The 21638-nt window shown below is 35.8% G+C and overlaps 1 protein-coding gene and 1 non-coding gene across 3 annotated transcripts; both read right to left on the bottom strand.

The window, feature by feature from the left end:
* Positions 1-1448: 1448 nt before the first annotated feature.
* Positions 1449-4077, bottom strand: LOC104884690 (uncharacterized). Of its 2 annotated transcripts, none has more exons than XR_008968209.1 (6): positions 3869-4077; positions 3622-3699; positions 3466-3537; positions 2968-3053; positions 2190-2367; positions 1449-2070 (listed from the first exon to the last, which is right to left on the bottom strand). It is a non-coding gene; the product is annotated as an uncharacterized LOC104884690 (transcript). The 2 variants fall into 2 exon arrangements; XR_008968208.1 differs by having other exon boundaries at positions 3622-3691.
* Positions 4078-4952: 875 nt separating this feature from the next.
* LOC125495008 (uncharacterized) lies at positions 4953-20390 on the bottom strand. The gene is made up of 4 exons (XM_057393024.1): positions 17613-20390; positions 16669-17493; positions 5110-8537; positions 4953-4962 (listed from the first exon to the last, which is right to left on the bottom strand). Exons 1-4 carry the CDS (start codon positions 20076-20078, stop codon positions 4953-4955), a joined length of 6729 nt encoding a protein of 2242 aa, XP_057249007.1. The 5' UTR covers positions 20079-20390.
* Between the last annotated feature and the right edge of the window lie 1248 nt (positions 20391-21638).

The following is a 21638-nucleotide window of genomic DNA, read 5'->3' as shown; positions in this document are numbered from 1 at the left end:
TGTCAATTATCATTTGTAATAGCATTCTTTTCCTTTTTTTAGGGCCCGTTCGGTATTACTGCGGTTTTCTATTTTTTGGTTTTTTAATTTTCAAAATCATATGATATATGTCATATAATGAATAAGAAATTAGTCAAATTTATTGGGAACATGATGATTCTGAAAACTGACAACTAAAAAGTGAAAATCACTTCTTCTAGTAACCAGTTTTTGGTTTTTATTTTTAAAAAAACTGAAAACTGAAAATAAAAAATGATAACGAACGGGCCCTTAGTTGTTTGCCATCTAAGAAGTAATTATATGAATTCGGAGGAGAACTTCGAGCAAGAATGATGGGAAACCCCGGATATGTTCTTTTCCGTTCTGGGATCAACATTTTTAGCTGAAACATACTTATCTAGTTCTTTTATGGGATTCGGACAAGACCCTTTCTTTGAAATCCGACTAAATGACGTGAAGCAAATATGGCGATCCAAATTCTTTATCGCAAAAAAATGAAACGAATCCTTGAATAAAAACCCGATTTATTAGGCGAGGCATCCACTTTCCAAGTTTAGAAGGGTTTGAGACAAGGGGGACCCGACCCTACATGTTTGGCAATGGAATATCTGATTCGTAGTCTCGTTGAAAAAAAAACGAATTTCAACTTTCACCCGACCTAGGTGTTTATTCATGGATTAACGAAAATGTGCAAAAACTCTACTCACCGTGGACCACATATATATAATAGTTATGTTAGGCAAATAGATAATCTTACGTAAAAGATAGAGAGGGAAAAAAAAGTGTGATGTAGAACAGTACAAGTTGTACTTAATATGGTAGAATTAGAGTCAATGAGAATAAAAAGAGACCGAGATGATATAATTAACTTAACTTAAATATCACACACAATCTACATACTAATCATAATAAAATAAAATAAACTAAAAGCAAACAAATACTTAAAATAGAGGAAGACAAAAGATTGCAAAGAAATGTGAAAACTGTTGAAAGACAACTGAAGGACAATAAAGTTTGGGATTGGAGAAATGAGAAAATTGTCCCTACGAGTCTACGACCCTACCCATATCAGGGTTCCAACGTTTGAGGTAATATGCCTCATTTCTTGACTGCTTGTGTTCTTCAAATTTAACAACAGAATTGTGAAACATCTAATAATAACCATCCCCTGAAAACATCAGGTAATTACAATCATTAATCCAAATGTGCTCATTCTTACCCTCAAATTCTGTATTTTAGTATGTAAAATAAATACTTATCATCAGTGTGAAAGCAACATGATAAACATTGATAGGGATGACTTCTCAAATTTTTAAAGCTACCCACCTATTGTAGATTTGTAGGTGGGCAGTGTGAAAGCAACATGGACTATGGCACAACTGTGTCATTTACTAGGTAGCTTGAAAACTCAATAATGGAAACATGTATGTACGAAAGCTAAGAAAAAATTGATCAATAAGCACATCTTTTACTAATGTTGTTATGCTAATTTTATCAAATAAGCATAGAATCCCTAAACAAGAATGATTATCCAAGTTCCATGATCCAAGCTGCTTCACTTAGGGTCCGTTTGGTTGGGCGTAAAATATTTTCAATGTAAAATGATTTTCATGGAAAATAGTTTTCCATGGAAAACTATTTTCATAGAAACAATTTTCCATTGTTTGGTTGCATGTAAAAAAAGGGATGGAAAATGGGAAAATGGAGGGGGGTGGAAGGAGGTAGTAAGGGAATAGTGTACAAGACATGGAGGGAAAATAGTTTTCCTTTCCTTTTGAAAGGAAAATGGTTTTTCCATCTTTGTAAAGAAATTTTACTCCCATGGAAAATGATTTTACATTCCTTTGTATACCAAACAATGTAAAATTAGAAGAGGGAGGAAAACACTTTTCATGGAAAATGTTTTACGCTCTACCAAACAGAGCCTTAATAGAAAATGAATTGATAATATAGTAGAACACACAACTCAAAAGACAGTAGAAAAGCATTCTGGGTTACTTGCTTGAGAAATCTGATATAATTCGTCTTCTTCGTCAATCTTCTTAGCCTTCTCTACTCATTTATAGAGGCCTGGCAAAATGGAGACAACAGTTTTGGGAGTTAGACAGCAGTATTAAAGAGATTTTGTGAATGAGTGAGAAGGGAATGTTAGCAGATCTTGACTACCAGTTATACATGAGAAATGTTACCAGAGGGCCATATATCTGGGCTATATATGCTGTTTGGAGCCGAGGCAGAAGAAGTTGTCAGAGATCAAAGCTCAGGTACTTCAGATGTCTCTTCAGCCCTGCATTATCTTAGCTGTGCTTTGTGTTTCTTTTGTTGACTTGGTGTCACCATTGTAGTAGAAGAGCTCCTTCTATTGTTCTACACATATAATCATATAGTTGATTATATCTTCATGTAGATCCGGTGTTCATCAATTTATGTCATTAGAATTGCTCATCAATTCGTCATGGCGTCATAATCCATTGTTTTATATATTGTGTTCTGGAACAACTCAATATAACCCTAGCTTGTAAATTGTTTTTAAAGTTGACAACTTTGATAAAAGACTTGTTTAGATGAGTCTATTTTTAAGAAATTGTAAAAAAAATCGCATTTATCTAATTTTGGTGTTATATGGTAGAATATTAAACCAAAAAGTAAAAGGAGAAGAAACTCTAATAAGTAGATAGTATTTTGAAAGGTATATAGGAGTATCAAATTCTATTTCAGTATCATGGTTTGGTACCAAATTTTTGTGAGATGTCATTTTGGCATCTCACTGTGAGACGCCTATAAGGCTATAACACCTCATTATAGATAGTGGTTATGATCTCCTTTTTTGCCTTCACTGAATCACTATGATGCACTGGATGACTGGAAGGAGAGAAAACCCCTAACCTTGTTTTGCCAATAGTAAACCCCCCAAAACTGTAAATAATACGGAGACAAATAAGTTTGAGGGGTACATAAGAAACTCACATATATGAAGATGGAGGATATTTGGCTTCTCATATCTTGTTGCCAGATTTGAACATATTCCAATATCAAGTTTCTGCAGTAAGACCCTGTAATGATGGTGGAAGTGCTGTCAATTTTGGGAAATTTATAATCCAACTTGAAAAATGATACTTCTCTAAGCTTGTTATGTCATTTGGAAGGCATTCGATATTCGATATTATTCCCTTCAAGATTAAGGTATCTTCCATCTAAGATTAGGAATAGGCCTAAGCCAAATGCATTTGGATACAAAAATAGAGAAAATAAACACTACCAAAATGTTCTAATATAACCATATCCAATCTAAAATGGCATTACATGACCCTATCTGTTCCGCTTAGTTCCAGAACCCCCAAAAAATGACTAAAACCAACCATTATATATGTGATATGAATTTGAAAACAAAATAAAGACTATTTATCCTGACTCCAGGTTACAAATAAGAATGAACGGGAAAGGCTACAAGTGACCACAACTTACTTGATTAAGATCCTCTGAACCGCAAATTGTAGAGCATGTTGAAAATGTTACGCATGACATAGAAGCCAGACACTAATACAAAAGTCAATAGGAAAATGAGAGAATGATCATAGGATCACAATAATTTACACTAACTATATAGTATATATATTATACCTCAACAAACTTCCAAAGAAGATTCTTCTGGCGAACTTTGTTGCAGCTCATTCGGAACAATCTAAAAGCACTGCATATCTTAACAAAGACATGATTTAGAAAATATTCAACTTATAATATAAATATAACGTAAAATCATGTTATATCCTTAAATATAAGAAGTTGTAAGGTAATATTTTGATATTGCAGTTAAAACAATAAACTGCAAATTTAAAGTCTAAACTTGAACACAAAGAATTATCATTACCAGGAGATCATAAAACTTTTTGGCTTGGGCATATTTCAAAGCAAAGGAGAATCAACGAGCATAATGCCATCAAAACTCTGCAGTGCCAAGTTTCAAGTAAACTGAGTCTAGCTATCTCTCTTCAGCTTATCAAGAAAAACTTTGTTTATAGGCACAGAAGATTGATATATACAGAACACAACATAAGCTAGCATCACTGTGTAAGCTGTCCCCCCCCCCCCCCCTTCTTGGAAATCTCCATTTATCATATGCTCAGCTCAGGCCAAGCCGATAAATTTTTCAAAGATTATTAATAGTTATTGGTAGGAAATTATAGGAAATCCCAATACTACATATCAGTATTACGCACTGCCTAATTCTTGTACTCCTCAAAGAAAAAACCTCCTTATTCCGAACTCTAATACTGATTTCCTCTTATGTTACTAGGACTTGAGTACTCATGTCAGACAAACGTGCGTGTCCAAGTGCTCAACTCGCTTATTTAATGTGCATTTTCCATGGTTTTGGTCCAAAATGAAGTGCTGAATTATTCCTACTCATATCAGGGTTTCAACGATATGAGGTAATAGGAAGAGACCAATTAAAAGTATTTCCTCCTTTCTCGACTGCTTGCGTTCTTCCAATTTAACGACGGAATTGTGAAACATCTAAAAATAACCTTCCCCTGAAAACATCAGGTAATTACAATCATTAATCCAAATGTACTCGTTCTTACACTCAAATTCTGTATTTTAGTTTGTAAAATAAATACTTATCATCAGTGTGAAAGCAATGTGGACTATGGCACCCCTGTGTTATTTACTAGGTAGCTTGAAAACTCAATAATGAAAACATTTATGTACCTAAGCTAAGAAAAATTTGATCAATAAGCACATCTCTTATTAATGTTCTTATGCTAATTTTATCAAATAAGCATCGAATCCCTAAACAAGAATGATTTTCCAAGTTCCATGATCCAAGATGTTTCACTTAATAGAAATATAAACTGATATATAGTAGAACACACAACTCAGATACAGTAATAAAGCATTCTGGGTTACTTACTTGAGAAATTTGATATAATTCGTCTTCTTCGTCAGTCTTCTTAGCCTTCTCTGCTCATTTATCAAAGAAGAAGAGGAATAAGAGTATGTTGAAAGTTAGTAGGACCAAAATTTCAGAAATAAGTGGTAATAGTATGATGTGGTAAACATAAAGATAAGAGGGGTTTAAGTACTTCATAAGAGAAATAACATACTTACATATTAACATGGGGGACATGTTGAATAAGGTGGTAATCTTCGCCATCCAGCTTATATCTATTTGCCAGATCTGAACACCCTAAAATATGAATTTTCTCCAAAGAGGTAAGGCCCCATAGTGATGGTGGAAGTGACTTCAATTTTGGACACCTAGTAATAAAAAGCTCGCGAAGCTGGGAAAGGTTGCCAATCTCTTCTGGGAGTGCTGTTAAGTTCTCAAGAGTCGAAACTGATAGGCGTTGAAGCGTTATTAAACAAGTAATGCCTCGAGGGAGTTTTGTCATCTTAGGAATTTCTAATAATTGCAACCAACGGAGGCGCGTTAAGGCTTCCCAACTCTGAGTGGTGTCCCCCTCGTCTTGTGCTTCTTGCTCCTCTTCCAACTGTTCACAACAACGTATCTCTAATTTCTCAAGGACAGAGAGATGCTGCAATCCCTCAGATATGTTTCTCAAGCTCTTGCAGAACTTCATATCAAGATGCCGAATGGAATTTGGAGATTCGAACATCAAACTCTGCAGTTGATAACAATAGGATATTTCTAATGTATTCAGGTTACACAAACTACTACTAATTGACAACGACTCTAGTTCATCATGAATCATATAAATACTTAGTCTCTTCAATGCAGATGATGGTGGTGATGATGATGATGGTGCTTCGTGATCATGGAGTAATGTGAGTATAGATTTTAACATATTTCCATTAATACGCCTTACATCCAATGACTCGAGCTTTGGCGCTTGAGGCATTGATATCAACTCACGGCAGCCATTTAATTTCATTTGGAAAAGACGAGGAAACAACAACTTCTTCTGTTCACCAGTATCATTTGATGGTCTAGTCCACCCTTTGAGTTGTGGCAAGTCCTCCAATTCCAAGACTTCTAAGAACGGTAAGTAGTCATTATCAGCCAAGATGCCAGCCTCATCTTCTATGTACTCCAAGGCCTCAAGATCTTTAATATAAAGAAATTTGAGATGGGGCAACATACCCAAGTGGGGAACAACTCTGCAACTATTGCACCTTGAAATACTGACAGAAATAAGGTTAGTTAACCCATCTAACCATCTATGTGGCATCTTATGTCCTATATAGCCATCAAACTCCATATATTTGAGATATGGAGGTAGATGCAAGCACGCTAACATGTCATCTATTTCACAAGAAGCAAGCGTAACTTGTTCTCCTTCTAGTTGAAACTTTAATGAAAGAGAAGTTAAATGTCCATTTGCTGTCAGATTTACCCTCTGAGCTTCAACCACAGCATTTACGCGCCACTCGCGAAACTTGATTGTCAAATCTCCCCTAAGATTCAAGGCTGGCAGTGAGCATATACTACTGTTCTCTGCTTTCCTTACTTCAAATCTATGCAGCTCATGAAGAGATGTCATCTCTCCAAATCCTGGTGGCAAATCTGTCAAACTATCCCAATCGATTACCAAGTGTCTAAGGTTTGGTAATTTAGTAAAATCTCTTGGCAACTTCTTTAGGCTTTTGCAATCATCAAGGTTTAGTGTTTGCAGATTGTCTAACCTTACTATGAAATCAGGAAGGCATTTGAAATGATTCCCTGAAAGATTAAGATACCTTAGAAGTATCAACTTCTCTATAGAACTTGGCAGCGTCTCAATTCCCCTGTTCTCCAAGCTCAAGACACGCAAGGACTTGAACCGTGAGATCAACTCATACGAATTAGCAAGCGTTCTGTCAAAAAATCCTAGTAACGACCGCATCTTCTTAGCAGCAAGCAACGATGCTGGATCTTCCCTTCCGTCAAGATTTACATGTATAAGTCCATCAGTAATCTGGATTGAAGGCTGATGGCCTAACAACATGTACTCATCACCAGCTACATGTTGTGCCAAGTCATGCACTAAGTCGTGCATTTTGCACGTACTGACGTTCCCTCTAGCATCTTCCTGAGAATCCTGAAAGAAGTTTCTCCCTAACAATACAGAAAAATACTGAGCCCCAATGTCTGTGTTTGATGGCTCAAAATATCCTTGCGCCATCCATAAATGAACCAAATCCGCCTTAACAAATTCATAGTCTTTCGGGAACAATGAACAATAGGTAAAACACTGCTTTAAAGCTGATGATAAGTAATCATAACTCAACTTCAACACAGGCATAATATTACCCTCTTCAATCAACTTCGCCTTCAAGAGTTGATCATCTTTAAAAAGTCGCCACTCTTCCTCACTTCCTTTCGAGTAAAGTAAACTCCCAATAACTCTAATAGCCAAAGGAACATTTCCACATCTACCAACAATCTCCTTCCCAATCTGAACCAAACTAGGATTCCTCTCCTCTACTCCGGACCTAAATGCTACCCTTTTGAAAAGAATCCAGGACTCCTCTTTCGTTAAAAGTCCTAATCTATAAGGCTTCGAATTCGTGCCAAGAATGTTGGCAACCTCATCAGAGCGTGTAGTTACAATAACCTTACTCCCAAAACCACCACTTTTCAACAAGCTCAACATATCCAACCACCTATCCCTATCTTCATCCCACATGTCATCCAACACAAGAAGATACTTCTTATCGATTATCGATTCACGAATGCCTAACTTAACATCATCCAACGACAACTCACTCGATTTCTCACCGGTAAATGACTTGAAAACCTTCTCCATTACCATACGCTGATTATCAACATATGGTACACAAGCCCATTGAACAACATCAAAATGATTCTGAACACTCTCATCACTAAACACAAATTGAGCAAGAGTAGTCTTTCCAATACCCCCAAAACCAACAATTGGAATCACAGTAACTCTTTTAGAATCATATTCAGGATCAAAAAGCATATCAATTATCATATTAATATCATTTTTCCTACCAATAACATCTTCTTTCAACACAAAAGAAGCAGTTTCTCTTTTCTTCATAAAACGATTGATCGGCAATTCTAGCTCTTCAGAAACAAGAATCTTCAAATTCAAACCATTCATATCGGATATAATTGCATCCAATTCTTTTCTAATTGACCTAATTTTAAGAGCCAATTTTACAGTATTAATTGGATTAGGTATTGACAACAAAATGCCCACTTTTTTGAAGGTGGTTTTTTCGTCGCGTTTTTTCTGGCGTTTAAGAGTGAGAATATTGTCGAATAAGTCATCGGCTCGGTAGAGAAGCTGCCTTAGCCTGTAAAGCCAGAGTTTGACGCTTTCACTGTTGTCGTCTTCTTGGCGCTTTTCTGCGTCGCGAACTCGATATTCGATCATTTTCATTGTTTTTTTGAGCTTTTTTAGATCATCGTTTGCCCCAATCCAAGATGCGGTTTCTTCATAGGCGAATTCTCCCATGGATATCAGGACTTTTGCAACTAAAGCTGCCATCAGTGCTTGTGCCATGTTTGGGGATTGCTTTTTTACACTCTCTCTCCTTTGATTCTTTTTTTTTTTTGGTTTCTTTGACTTTCAATAATTGTGAATTGTGATTTATTTCTCAATTGCCAAACGCCCCTTAGATTTGTAGGATTATTACGTTGAACGTTGACCGTTGACGAAGACTTTCCTTTTCTTTTTTCTTAGGAGACTTTTTTTTTTGTAAAGGAGACTATGAGTTTTTTCTTGTACTTGTTCTAAAAATTAAAAATGGATATGGAAATTGGTAAAACAAAAAATAGTTTCATTGTCACTTTTCAAAATCTGAAAGAACATTTCAGTGTAATTGATATTAGATTATTACATAAATTATTTTCTCCGTTACAAAATATAGTTTCTATTTTTATTTTGGGAGTCAAAATTTACAAACTTTGACAAAATTTTCTCGTTAATGTATAGACTAAAACATACTCATGTGAGGTCTTTTTAGATTCGTCTCAATGTGTACTTTCATAATATCAACTTTTTGTATTTTTTACTAATACGAAATAAAAAATATCAAATGTCAAATTTACGTCTTGGAGACTATGTAAAAAGAAACATAAACTATATTTTTGAGATGGAAGAAGTACTATATTATGATGTTTAAAAATAAAACTTGAAAGTGATCTCTAACCAACCTTAATTTAGATAGCAATTTCAAACAAATAAAGAATAGTTTGTGGCATTACGGTCATATATATATATATATATGAGAGAAATGGTTAAAAATTTTGGTACAGCATAATTTAAAATAGTCATACTAAAATGAACAAAAAATCATAGTGATTGTATATATATATATATATATATATATATATATAGGCAAGATCACATGAGAATGCTCCTTACATGAGAAATGAGAATGAATCTCAACCACACGATTAGATAAGAGTTACAACACTTATTCATTAGAGTTATATCCCTCTAAAAAATTTTGAATTCAAAATAATTTTATTTTTTTTTTCAAATATTTTGTTTTTGGAGCTACATCACTTTTTCATTAGAGTTTATCACTTATTCACAAGAGTTATAGCGTGTAAAATTCATTCTCATTTCTCATATAAGTATGCATTCTCATATGAACTCACTTCCATATATATATATATATATATATATATATATATATATATATATATATATAACTGAACAAATCAACTTATATGAATTTTTTCCTTGGATAATGCAAAAATGGGTTTTAATTCCCAAAATATGCCCAAAAATATTAAAATTCCCTGCGTACCGTCCACGTAGGACGGCACGCGAGAATTTTTTTTTTAGTAAAACCGCTACTTGCAGTAGCGGTTTACAAGCGCCGAGAAATTTTTTTTTTTTTAACTTAGGCAAAACCGCTACTCGGAGTAGCGGTTTACAAAAAAAAAAAAAAAAAAAAAAAAAAATTTTTTTTTTTTTTTTTTTTTTTTTTGTAAACCGCTACTCCGAGTAGCGGTTTATTATGAAAACTGATTTCTGCTCACCATATTTTGCGCAGATAAACCGCTACTCCGAGTAGCGGTTTATATTTATAAACCGCTACTCCGAGTAGCGGTTTATATTTATAAACCGCTATTCCGAGTAGCGGTTTATATTTATAAACCGCTACTCCGAGTAGCGGTTTATTTTAAAATTAAACCGCTACTTTGAGTAGCGGTTTCCATGGGTTAAAACAAAAAAAAACAATTTTCTCGCGTGCCGTCCTACGTGGACGGTACGCAGGGAATTTTAATATTTTTGGGCACATTTTGGGAATTAAAACCCACTTTTGCATTATTCAAGGAAAAAATTCCAACTTATATACTCTCGTAACCCTTTTCTTATTCTCGGTTTTTTCACCAGATACCCCTTGAGGTTTCTTAATATTCACCTGGTACCCTCACATCTTCCAATATTCACCAGGTACCCCTGAGGTTTGGTAAAAATTCCTGAAATGCCCCCTGCCATTAAGTTTCCGTCAACTTCGTTGGATTTCCGTCCAAATCATTCATATTAACCGAAATTAACTCTAATTAACCTTAATTAAACTCTAATTGATCCTAATTAACTCTAACTAAACCTTAATTATCTCTAATTACTTTAAACCTCCACCCACCATCACCCAACCATCTTACCTCCCCTGAAAACCACCTTATCCCCCTGAAAATCACCCTAGCCTTGAAAACCACCCACCTACCTCCTCAACCCCTGAAACCCATTCCATTCACCCCATTCCTCCCATACCATCATTCTCTTTCACCCTCCCCCGCCACCCCTGTGTGGGTGTGGTGAAATCATTTAAATTTTGAGCAAGAGGATTGAATATTTGAAGCCTTTTAATTGTAGAGCGACATGAGTGTACCGTGTTAAGTTTGTTGCAGTATGTTTAGGGTATATGAATTCAAGGCTAGTAACTAAGGATTTTTGGTAACCTTTTGATTTTTTTTTGGGGTGGTTGTGGGGGGGGGGGGGGGTTGGTGGTGGTTTGGTTGGAGTTAAGTATGAACTTTTGGTACCTTTCCTGACCTTCACTTTTACTTTTATAATAGCAAATCGTCCTTTTGGTTTTACATTAGTGTTGTTGTAAAATTTTGTGCATTGAATTTGTAAGGCAATAATAATTCATATTATCATGTGCCCATAAGAATCCAGGGTCACATGTAGGATGTTGTTGAAGTTTTTTGTATGGTTCATGCATAAATTCTTTCATTTCATGCTAATGGTTTAGTCTTTGAAGCATTGGGGTCTGCAGTGTTCTCTGAACCTTTAACTTGGTAGGATATTTGTGCTGTTGTGCCATGTGGTAGCTAAGGTGTGATCAGTTATGCGTTGTTTTAACTTTAAAACTTGCCCTAACTTTGAGATATGTAGGACAACTAACAGGTATTGGCTTTGGAAGTGACAAAACTTTCATTTCTTGAGAAGTTTTACCTTATATCAGTTTTGCCTCTTGAAGTTGGTCTACTCAAAGACCTGAATGTTCTTAGAGTTGATCGTAACGCATTAGTTTTTGCTCCAGGCAAGACTTATATATGTTATGTAAAATAATATTTGTTAATTGGAATGATCTGTCTAACAGCTAAAGAGTGCTAGAGCTATTAGATAGTTTGGTTTTCTCTATTACTTACTCATTATCCTAATTTTTGGGACTTCGGAAGCAGTGGAACTCAGGCAGTGTGTTTAACTTGTGGAGCTTTCATTGGAATATTACAAGCTGATACGCCCACTAGAAGATGTCAGGTTGATCTCTTCTGATCAGTATCTGTTACCTGTCGGACAAAACCCTTTCATTTTCTTGGTAGAAGATCAGAAAGTTCGAAATTTTGCAAGAGACCTAATATTGTCTCTAGTTCATGACAGAAAGCTGCTATCAGTTGTTAGGATAATTTGTTTGACTAAATTATGCATATGCAGCTGCTATCATGTTAAGGATGCTCATTTAAATGAGTATAGGATGCTCATTTGTGAAATAGGGTGCTCAATGCTTATCAAGTAGTGTAATCTAGATTATATATCTCATTTCTGTTTTGCTCCTTCGCTTTGATAACCATGATGTATTGCCAACTTGAGACTTGACCACAATATTTAAATGCTTGGTTATTAGCTAAGCGATGAGCGTAGAGTGTTCAATTAGGAAATGAATTACATAAGGTAATATGTTCACTGCACTTATTTTGGGATGTTTGTGCCTTTTACATGCTATATGTTATATATCACCATCTGATTCACACCTCTCAATTTCTTTTAATTGCAATAATATGCCAGTTGACTGTTGTGTGCTGCGTGCTGCCTTTGCTGCTGTGTGCTGCTGCCACTGCTGACTGTTGCATGTTTGCTGCCGTTGTGGCTGGCCTCTTCGTGCTGCTGGACCAGGAGATGCATAACGAGGAGCTCTTACCAGATTTGCTGGAGAGAATAACAAGGTACATAACTCTTACCTTGACTTGTAGTATCATAAGGCATAGATAAAATCACGTTGCAGTTATGGAGTGACCTAAGAGGTCAATGGTATTATGTGTTACCTCTCGTGGATTAGAAAGGACACGATTAGAAAGGAGTTATGAGGAACTCATTATGTTGTTTGCTTAGATTGGATGTTCTTTCTATATTGATGTATTTGGTGTCATATTCTTTTTATATTTGCAACTGGAAAGTGGGCAGTTTTGTATAGCTTCGTGGAGTTTTCTTAAATAATATTGTTATGAATACCCAAACTAATTGTTATACACAAGTATCATCTCACGGGAAGGAGTAATTTCAAACTTTGAAGTTTCTAATTTAGTTACAGCACTATAATATTGTCCCAATACACGTGTTTCAGTTGGCAATAAGGTTAAATTTTAGAATTTAGGTTTATGCAGAGGGTGGCACTAGTGGAAATGCTTGAAATTTGGTTCTGAATTGTGATTTCATTACTATTTGTTTCTTGATTATATGAGTGTTGATACGATATACTTTACGCAAGAATAATCTCTTTGTTATAAATAACAACAATGTTATTGGTAGTATAGTGAAACAATTTTCATATTTTGGTTCATTGAACTTTTGGTACCTTTTTAACTGCTTGCATTGCCTGTCGAATACATTCATCTCCTATTATCTCCCAATCTTTTATTTCATTATTCTAATTTCGAGTTACCAATCTCTCATAGGATATTAAGAAATTTGAAATTTGATGCACCAACTTTTTGATTCTTGGTTAAACATGACAAGCGACTTGCTTGCTGGTTGTCTGCTCTTGTTTTTGTATCATGTTGCTGCTCTTGCACCTTTCACTATACTTCTATGATACTTACATTGTTACATGCTATTTGCACCATTCAGCTTGTAACTTGTAAGTTCACAATTTTATGACAGACCTTACATTAATGAATATCAATCTGGGTAGTAGTTGATTAGTTCACCTTCTTCATTTCTTTTCATGACTGCTATGGTAAATCTATATATTAGCTAGATCTTAAGGGAGCCAAACTATTTGATATAGTGCCCGATAATTGCAGAGTGATTTGATCTGCCTTACTCTGATCTGCCTTACTCTGATCTGCCTTATAAACATATAAATGTTTGTTTAATTTTAATCACTACTGATTCACGTAATTTCTCGACGCTCTTCTCTTTTCCTTAATGTTTCCCATGAGATAAAATGCACAAGCACTAGTCTGCAATCCTGTATTGTGTAATACTTCTATAATAATGTAAATGATGTAAACCTTCCTGACTTTGCTGCCTGGTCTCTTTATTGCAATTGTTGACAGCAACTACCATTAGTTTTCTCCCCTCCCACCCCAGTTTATTTGTCTTCAAAATAAAAACCAGTTGGACTGCCGTGTCCAGACTCCAGATGCACATTCAATTGATTGAGCCTTAATCTTTCTTTTGAGAAATGGGAATTGAGCTGTTGCCTAGCCTCTATAGTAAATTTCTGGTAGAATTGATTTCTTTTTGTAGTCATTTTTGTTTTCCAAAAATATTGCTATGTGAAATTCATTGGTTTCATGATCTCATTCGGTTTATTTTTCTTGATTATGATTTCTTTAGATTGTTGAGTTCATTGTTGTTCTGTTGAAAGCTAGCAACGAAGTTGCAGAAGAGGAATTGGTCAATTCTGGAACCATAAAGAGACTTTGATATCTTCTTTTTTTTCTACTTGTGCCACAAAACAAGTAATTCAGTCAATATTTTCTATCTGGTTGTGTAAATAACATAATATGGGGATCATTACCATTATTCTGTATTTTTATCAAACTGATATAAAAAAAGATAATCGACAGAATTCAAGGAGTGTACAAAGCTAAAACCTAAACGTAAGTGCTTACAAGTTAATAACTACTCCCTCCGTTTCCTAAAGATCTTCCCACTTACTGTTGCTACATATACCAAGGAAAATCAAGTTGTGTGGGGCATGGTGTGAGTAAAGTAGGAGAGAGAAAGGGGTTAAGATAAATAAACAAATAAAAAGGGGTTAAAGTAGGTGAGAGAAAGGGAGTAAAATTGAATTAATAATGTAATGGTGGACCATATGATAGTGACATGAGAGTGTAAATAAGGAAATTTGTTTTGCCAAATAAGGAATAAAGCAAAAGAGGGTAGATCTTTTGGAAACACCCTTAAACGGAAAGAGGGAAGATCTTTAGGAAACAGAGGGAGTATGTAACATCAGCTCGCGGAGCTAGTATTATAGGGTTGAGATCATATGTACCATTAAATGTCACTTTCACTTTTTTTCTAATTTTGGCACTTAATCATGCTACAATTAAGTATGCTGAATTTCTTTTGAGTATTAAGGGTGAAAGAATCCACTGAACCAAGAATTTTTGGTCGTATACATGGCAACGATACAAACTAAAATGGGATTACGTTTTAACAAAATCCAATCTAAAAACCATGATTGGATTGAGGATAATGTATTAAATAATAATGAATGTCAAACTAAGGAATAGTGTGACTAAAGATAATAAAAGAGGATGAGGTGATGGTAGAGAGAGAGAATAAGTTAGTGTTGTTAGTTGTTACCATACATAAATAATATAAACACAAAGTTATTAATGAAAATATCCAAAAAATGAAAAGAAAAGGATTCTTACTAAATCCTACAGAAATAATTACAAACTATATTAGCCCAAAAATTAACCCTTAAAACTTGTAGAACCTAAAAAATTAATTAATGAACTATGTGAGTCCAAAATTTAAAGGTAAGACCATATAACTTAATAGAAAGAAATGGAAGAATAGATAAAATCATAAAATAGCATCCATCGAACTTGGCTCCGCTCCAAGCAACTCCAATGGTTATTTGGACCTCCTTGTAATATTTGAATGTAATATTCAACCGTTGGAGCAAGATAATTGATACTTGTTTGAGAATAAGACTTGTTTTACCAAGCTAGTTGTTTGACTTCAAAAAGACAATATAACCTGAAATTGGAAAAGGGGAAGGTGATGTTGACATTGCATATAATTGTGAATGCATCTCCATCAACAATAAAGACACACTTTTTTTTTTTGCTTCTTTCCTACTTATGGTTGAATAAAAATATTAAAGTTGAAAATAATAATTGACATGTGGGACTATACTAGCAACAATATATTGTAGCCTATCATTGAGAGACTTTGTACTTAGGAAATAATGTTATTGAAAAAATTGATGTGATAAGTCAAGCTACAAGATGTTATAGCTTACCATTGAAGTTGTTTGTCATGCTTATTTAGAAAGGACCTCCTTCTTCCTTTCAGTTGTAGCCTTGTAGGTCTGATTACAGTGTGCTAACGTGCTCCCTTCACTCAGGTAGTCAAGGTTGATATATTCAATAGCTAAAAGCTATGAGCAAGTAAAAAATGAAGCTCAGAATCGAGATTGGCTTATTGGTTGCAATTAGATCCTTCTTCCACCCCTGTGACGGATGTCCGATTCTTACCCCTTGCAAAATGATCCCTAATTTTTTCCTTCCCTTACAAGGAATTTTCCTTACCTTTTTCTTTAAAGAAGTACAAAAATAAAGGAGTTAGTACTGACAAAAAAAATCTCGTAAAAAGATAAATCGTAATTATTCTCTAATATGCAGCGGAAGAGGAGAGAATTTGCATCTTTTATTTGCTAAAGAGAACTTTCTTCCCCCAATCCCCCAGAATACATTTTAAAATAAAATAAATATTCCATCAATTTACAAATAATTGTTACATTTATATTTTTCATGCATGTCAAAGCAAAATTTTAAGGATTAATATCTCAAGTTTTATATTTGTAGAAATTATAAATAGTACATATATTCTTTGATAGAAAAAAGTATATATTAATAAAATACATATTAAGACAATCTCACAAGATATTATATGACTATGTTTTTATTCATGTATTAATTACAAACGATGGTTAAAATGAAATTTATGAATAGTATAAAAATGTCAAAGTGTAACAATTAAAAAAAATGAAGGTGGTAGATTATAGTATTAATAGTTCATTTTTAAGATACTTGTACAAAATAGATAATACTTGTAGTAGTGCGGTAGAGAGAAACAAAGGTTAATTATAAAAGGATGAGGAGCTAGCTCATGTGGTAGAGCACTCCCCTCTGATCTTTGAGGTCAAGGGTTCGATCCTTACCCCTAGCATTATGTTGGGGTATTTCCTTAGTATGCTTTGCATGCTTTAATTTCCCAATCAAAAAAAAAAAAAAAGTTTAATTATAAGGGTACATAAGAATTAAGGTACTTCCTGAATCGTAAGATCGGGAATATGTTGAAGGAGGTGACGATCTCGGCCATTGAATTTGACGCTATATCTTTCTTCCAGATGTGGACAGTCATAGATACGAAGTTTCTGTAAAGAGGTGAGGCCTTGTAATGATACTGGAAGTACCCGCAATTCTTGACAAGAACTAATCTCAAGGTGTGAAAGTAGAGAGAGGTTGCCAATCTCTTCTGGGAGTGCTACCAACTTCTCCATATACACAATACAAAGTTTCTGAAGCAGGGAGAGGTTACCGATCTCTTTTGGAAGAGCTTTCAAGTTTTTCATATGATCAATATGAAGACGCTGAAGGTTGGTTAGACAAGCAATGCCTGGAGGGAGACTCTTCAGGTTGTTGAATCCCCATAACTCCAACACATGGAGGCTCCTTAAGCCTTGCCAATACATCCTAGTGTTCCCCTCTTCTAATTCTTCACCACATTCGCTGATATCCAGTTTCTCAATGAAAGGAAAATCTACTTTTAGTATGTTACTCCAGCCACTATTAAGCCCAATTAGTTTAAGATCTCGTATGGAACTTGGAGATTCAATCATCAAACTCCTTAATTTCTTGCAATATTCTATTTCTACGTATTCTAGATTGCACAATCTACTACTAATTGACAAAGAAACTAGTCCAATGATAGTTCCTCTAATACGCAGGTGCTTTAATGATGTGAAAAGAGATGATGATGCTTCATTGTTTGGTGACGCCAGATTGGATTTAAACAACTTACCATTGCCCTCAAAAACCTCCAGTGACTCCAGCTTTGGTGCTAGAGGCATTGACTCCAACTCTTTGCAATCCTTTATTTTTATACGCAAAAGATGAGGAAACAACAACTCTTGTCGTTGCTCACCACAATTTTTTGACGGCCTTGTCCATTCCTGTAACCGTGGTAATCCATCCAACTGTAAGACCTCTAAGGTTGGGAGTAATGGCTTGCATAAACACCATCTCCACCAACCTGGATGTCATCCTCATCTTCTATATACTCCAAGGCATGAAGACTTTCTAGATAAAGATTTTTGAGATGACGTAGCTGACTCAAATGAGGGAGAACTCTGCAATTATGACACAGTGAAATTGTAATGGAAACCAGCTTAGACAACACATCTAACCACCTGCATTGCATCTCATCTCCAGTGTAGTGGTCAACTCGAAGATATATAAGATTTGGAGGTAGCTGCAAGTACATTAACATTTCATTCGTTCCACAGCCACTAGAAGCTCTTTCTAACCTCCAATCTAAAGTTAGATTATTTAATCGCTGACTGTCCTTCAACTTTGCCCTCTGCGCTTCCAAAACAGCATCATTGCGCCACTTGCAGAATTTAATGTGGAGGTTCCCCGTAAGATTCAAGGCTGGCACCGAGTCTATTCCATTGTTGTCTCCAACTACAAATTCATCTAACTCTTGTATACATGTCATTCTACCAATTTCTGGTGGAAATGTAGTTAAACCGCTGCCAGCAATTGCCAAGTGCCTCAGGTTGGGCAAGTTAGTAAAATCTATTGGCAACTCCTTCAGTTCTATACAACCATGAAGATTAAGTGTTTGCAGGTTCTCTAATCTTGTTATTGCTTGGGGAAGACATGTAACGCGAGTGCCATGAAGATTAAGGTATCTCAAATGTACCAACCTCCCAATAGAACCTGGGACAATCCTAATATTCTGCAAGCTCAAGACCCGTAAGGATTGGAATCTGGATATCAATCTGTCACATTCATCACTTCTTGTAGCATATAGCAATGTGCGTAACATATTAGCCTCAAATAACAATGATGGAGCTTCAGTTCCACCAAGATTTACATGTATAAGTCCATCAGTGATTTGGGAAGAAGACGACTCAGCCAACACCATGGTCTCATGACCAGCTACATGTTGTGCCAAGTCATGCACTAAGTCGTGCATTTTGCACCTTTTAGTGTTCGCTTCAAGACCTTCTTCAGGATCTTGAAATAGATTCCTCTGTAGCAATTCCAGAAAGTAGCAGTCTCCGATATCTCTGCTTGATGCTTCAAAATATCCTTGAGCCATCCATAGACGAACCAATTTAGTTTGCCTAAACTTATAGCCTTTCGGGAATAACGAACAATAAGCAAAGCATTGTTTCAATGGTGGTGGTAGGTCATCATAGCTTAACTTCAGAATAGGCATGATGTCGCTACCTATTGTATGTTGTGCCTTTGCGCGTTGAGCATCTCTGACATACAACCACTCTTCCGGAGTGTCTTTGGAACAGAGGAAACCTGCAGCAACTTTGATAGCAAGTGGCACGTTTCCACACATTTCCACAATATCTTTCCCGATCTCACTCAAAGAACTGAGATTGCTCGCATCTTGTCGTGGTTTAAGTGCCAATCTTTCGAAAAGATTCCACGACTTATCAACACTTAGAGTTCCCAATCTGTAGGGTTCTTCAATGGTGCCAAGATCTCTTGCAACAACATCAGAGCGCGTAGTTACAATTACTTTACTTCCAGGTTTACCACATTTCAGCAAGTTCACAAGATCATGTAATCTATGAACAGTCTCATCCCAGATGTCATCCAGCACAAGAAGATACTTCTTGCTTTCTATTGACTGTCTAATGCCGCATTGAAGCTCTTCCAGTGGGAGATCACGATAGTTTTCACCAGTGAAGCAGTTGAATATTTTTCCCATTACAGCAGTGCGATCATTCTTGTCGGGTACATAAGCCCATCTAATAAGATCGAAATGATTTTGCACCCTCTGATCATTGAAAACAAATTGAGCTAGAGTAGTTTTCCCTAGACCCCCAAACCCCATGATTGGGATAATAGTAACCTTTTCCCCGTCAAATTTGGGATCAAGAAGCATCTGAATGATCACATCTTTATCATGTTCTCTACCAATGACATCTTCTGCTTCCACAAAAGAGGTTGTTTCTCTGTTCTTCATGAAACGGGACATCAGAGGTTGGGGTTCTTCCCAATGGTCATAAAACCTCAAGTTTAAGCCAACCATATCAGAGTTGATGGCATCAAGTTTTTCTCTGATAGACTTGATTTCTCCAGCTATTTTCCAGTTTAAAACAGGAGAGCTTGACCTTATGGAAAAGTGTACCTCGTGATTTTGTTTTCTGCGCTGTTTCTGTCTATCAACAGTGAGTATACGATCAAACAAGTCATCAGCTTGGTAAAGCACCAGCTTCAGCCTCCGAAGCCACAGTTTGACAGCATCACTACCGTCCTCTTCTTGATACTTTTCGGCATCACGAACTCGAGCTTGGATCATCTCCATGCTCTTCCCAAGCTTCTTCAGATCATCTCTTGCGCCCCACCAGGATGAAGCCTCTTTAAACGCTGATGTTGCCAAGACTTCGAGAGCCTTTGCTACTAACGTGAAAATAACTCCTTCTGCCATTACAATTTACCAGTGCTCTCTCTCTGTTTTTATTTTGTTTGGTGCAAGCAATGCTCTTTCTTTGTGAGTTGCCAATGATAATTTCTTGAAATGTTATAGCTCACAGGTCAACCCAATTATGTTTTTATGATTTCTAATCCCTCCCTTATTGCGTGGTGATGAACAGGGCAACACGTATTCTATGGCATATTCGCAACGACGACTTTATACAAAATAAACCCACTATGAGTAGAAGAAATGTATAAGTATAGAAAATCCATCATTGAGTGTCGATTTAGCCGATTAGAGGTCAGCAAAATTACGGCTTTTGGGATTCGGATCGTAATTGGTTTTGGTTCTATTTTTAAAAGTTTTGGATGATGCTTGTCTAGTTTGAATGGTTCTCAAATTGGGTATAAAATTTTTGTATGTAAGAGAAGAACAAAAATCACTAAATCCAAATAACTTATGTGAGATTTTGATAATTAAAAAATAGTCATTGAGATTTGTAAATTTCTGCCACCTTATTGCTACAGAGTAGGCCTGTTTATTGGGGCGGGGGCCCAATAAAACCCTTCAAAAAGCCCTTTTAAAACATATATGACCCGACCCTTATTATAAATGGGGCGGGTCCTTAAAGGGTCAGTGAATAAAAGGGCTGAAACGGGGCGGGGCGGGCCTTTAGAGGGTTCAAAAGATTTTTCTTTTTTGAAATAAAGCCTCCACTCTTTGTCTCTTTCCTACCATTGGATCATTTTTCCCCCAAATCTTTTTCTCTCTCCTAATGTTTTTTTTCTCTCTCCTCTACACATCTAAAATAAAAGGTTATCAATATTCTTCATTAATATGTATTCGTACTCAAGCATCTGCCAAAGGTTAGAAAAGTTGGAAGATCATCAACAAATGGGAGGTCAGAATTCAGTGCAATTAGTGTAACTCCAGAGAGAGACAAATTCGCAACAAATGCTAAAATTAGTTATGGAAAACTTCATCATGAACAACAACAGCAGCATCATCATCAACAGCACCCAATATTATTAGCATGCTATAGTATAATTATATTGCATGGTCTACTCTATGGACCTAAACAAGTATTATACGGGCCGGATCGGACCGGGTTATAATGGGTCTGACCCGGTCCAGCCCGTGGATCAACACCATTGACCCGCCCCAGCCCGGCCCGTTAGCACATTGACCCGCCCCGCCCCTGACCCGCCCCAATAAACAGGCCTACTACAGAGTAATTTATATGTCTTTCCACTTCACTAATTGTGTTTTGTACTCTGGTTCTTTTACCATCATATTGTTATACATCAAGTTTATATACCCAAGTTCTCTCCAACTTATTTTCAGCTCAATTCGATTTAGTTGTAATTAGTTTAGTTCAGTTCATTTTAGTTCAGCTCCAATTATCATTTCTATTAGTTATAATTTAATTCAGTTCAGTTGCAATTAGTTCAGTTCAATTAACTTCAATTCGCAATCAGTTCAATTCACTTCAGTTGTTTTATGTCGAAAAGAACAGACATCAAGATTCTCACCTTCAAAACCTAAAATACCAAAAGTAGTTTACAACTTTAC

The sequence above is a fragment of the Beta vulgaris genome, chromosome 2 (genome assembly GCF_026745355.1).
Source record: "Beta vulgaris subsp. vulgaris cultivar EL10 chromosome 2, EL10.2, whole genome shotgun sequence".
Taxonomy (NCBI): Eukaryota; Viridiplantae; Streptophyta; class Magnoliopsida; order Caryophyllales; family Amaranthaceae; genus Beta; species Beta vulgaris.
Note: the sequence above shows the minus strand (reverse complement) of the source record. Positions and strands in the feature narration are given on the sequence as shown.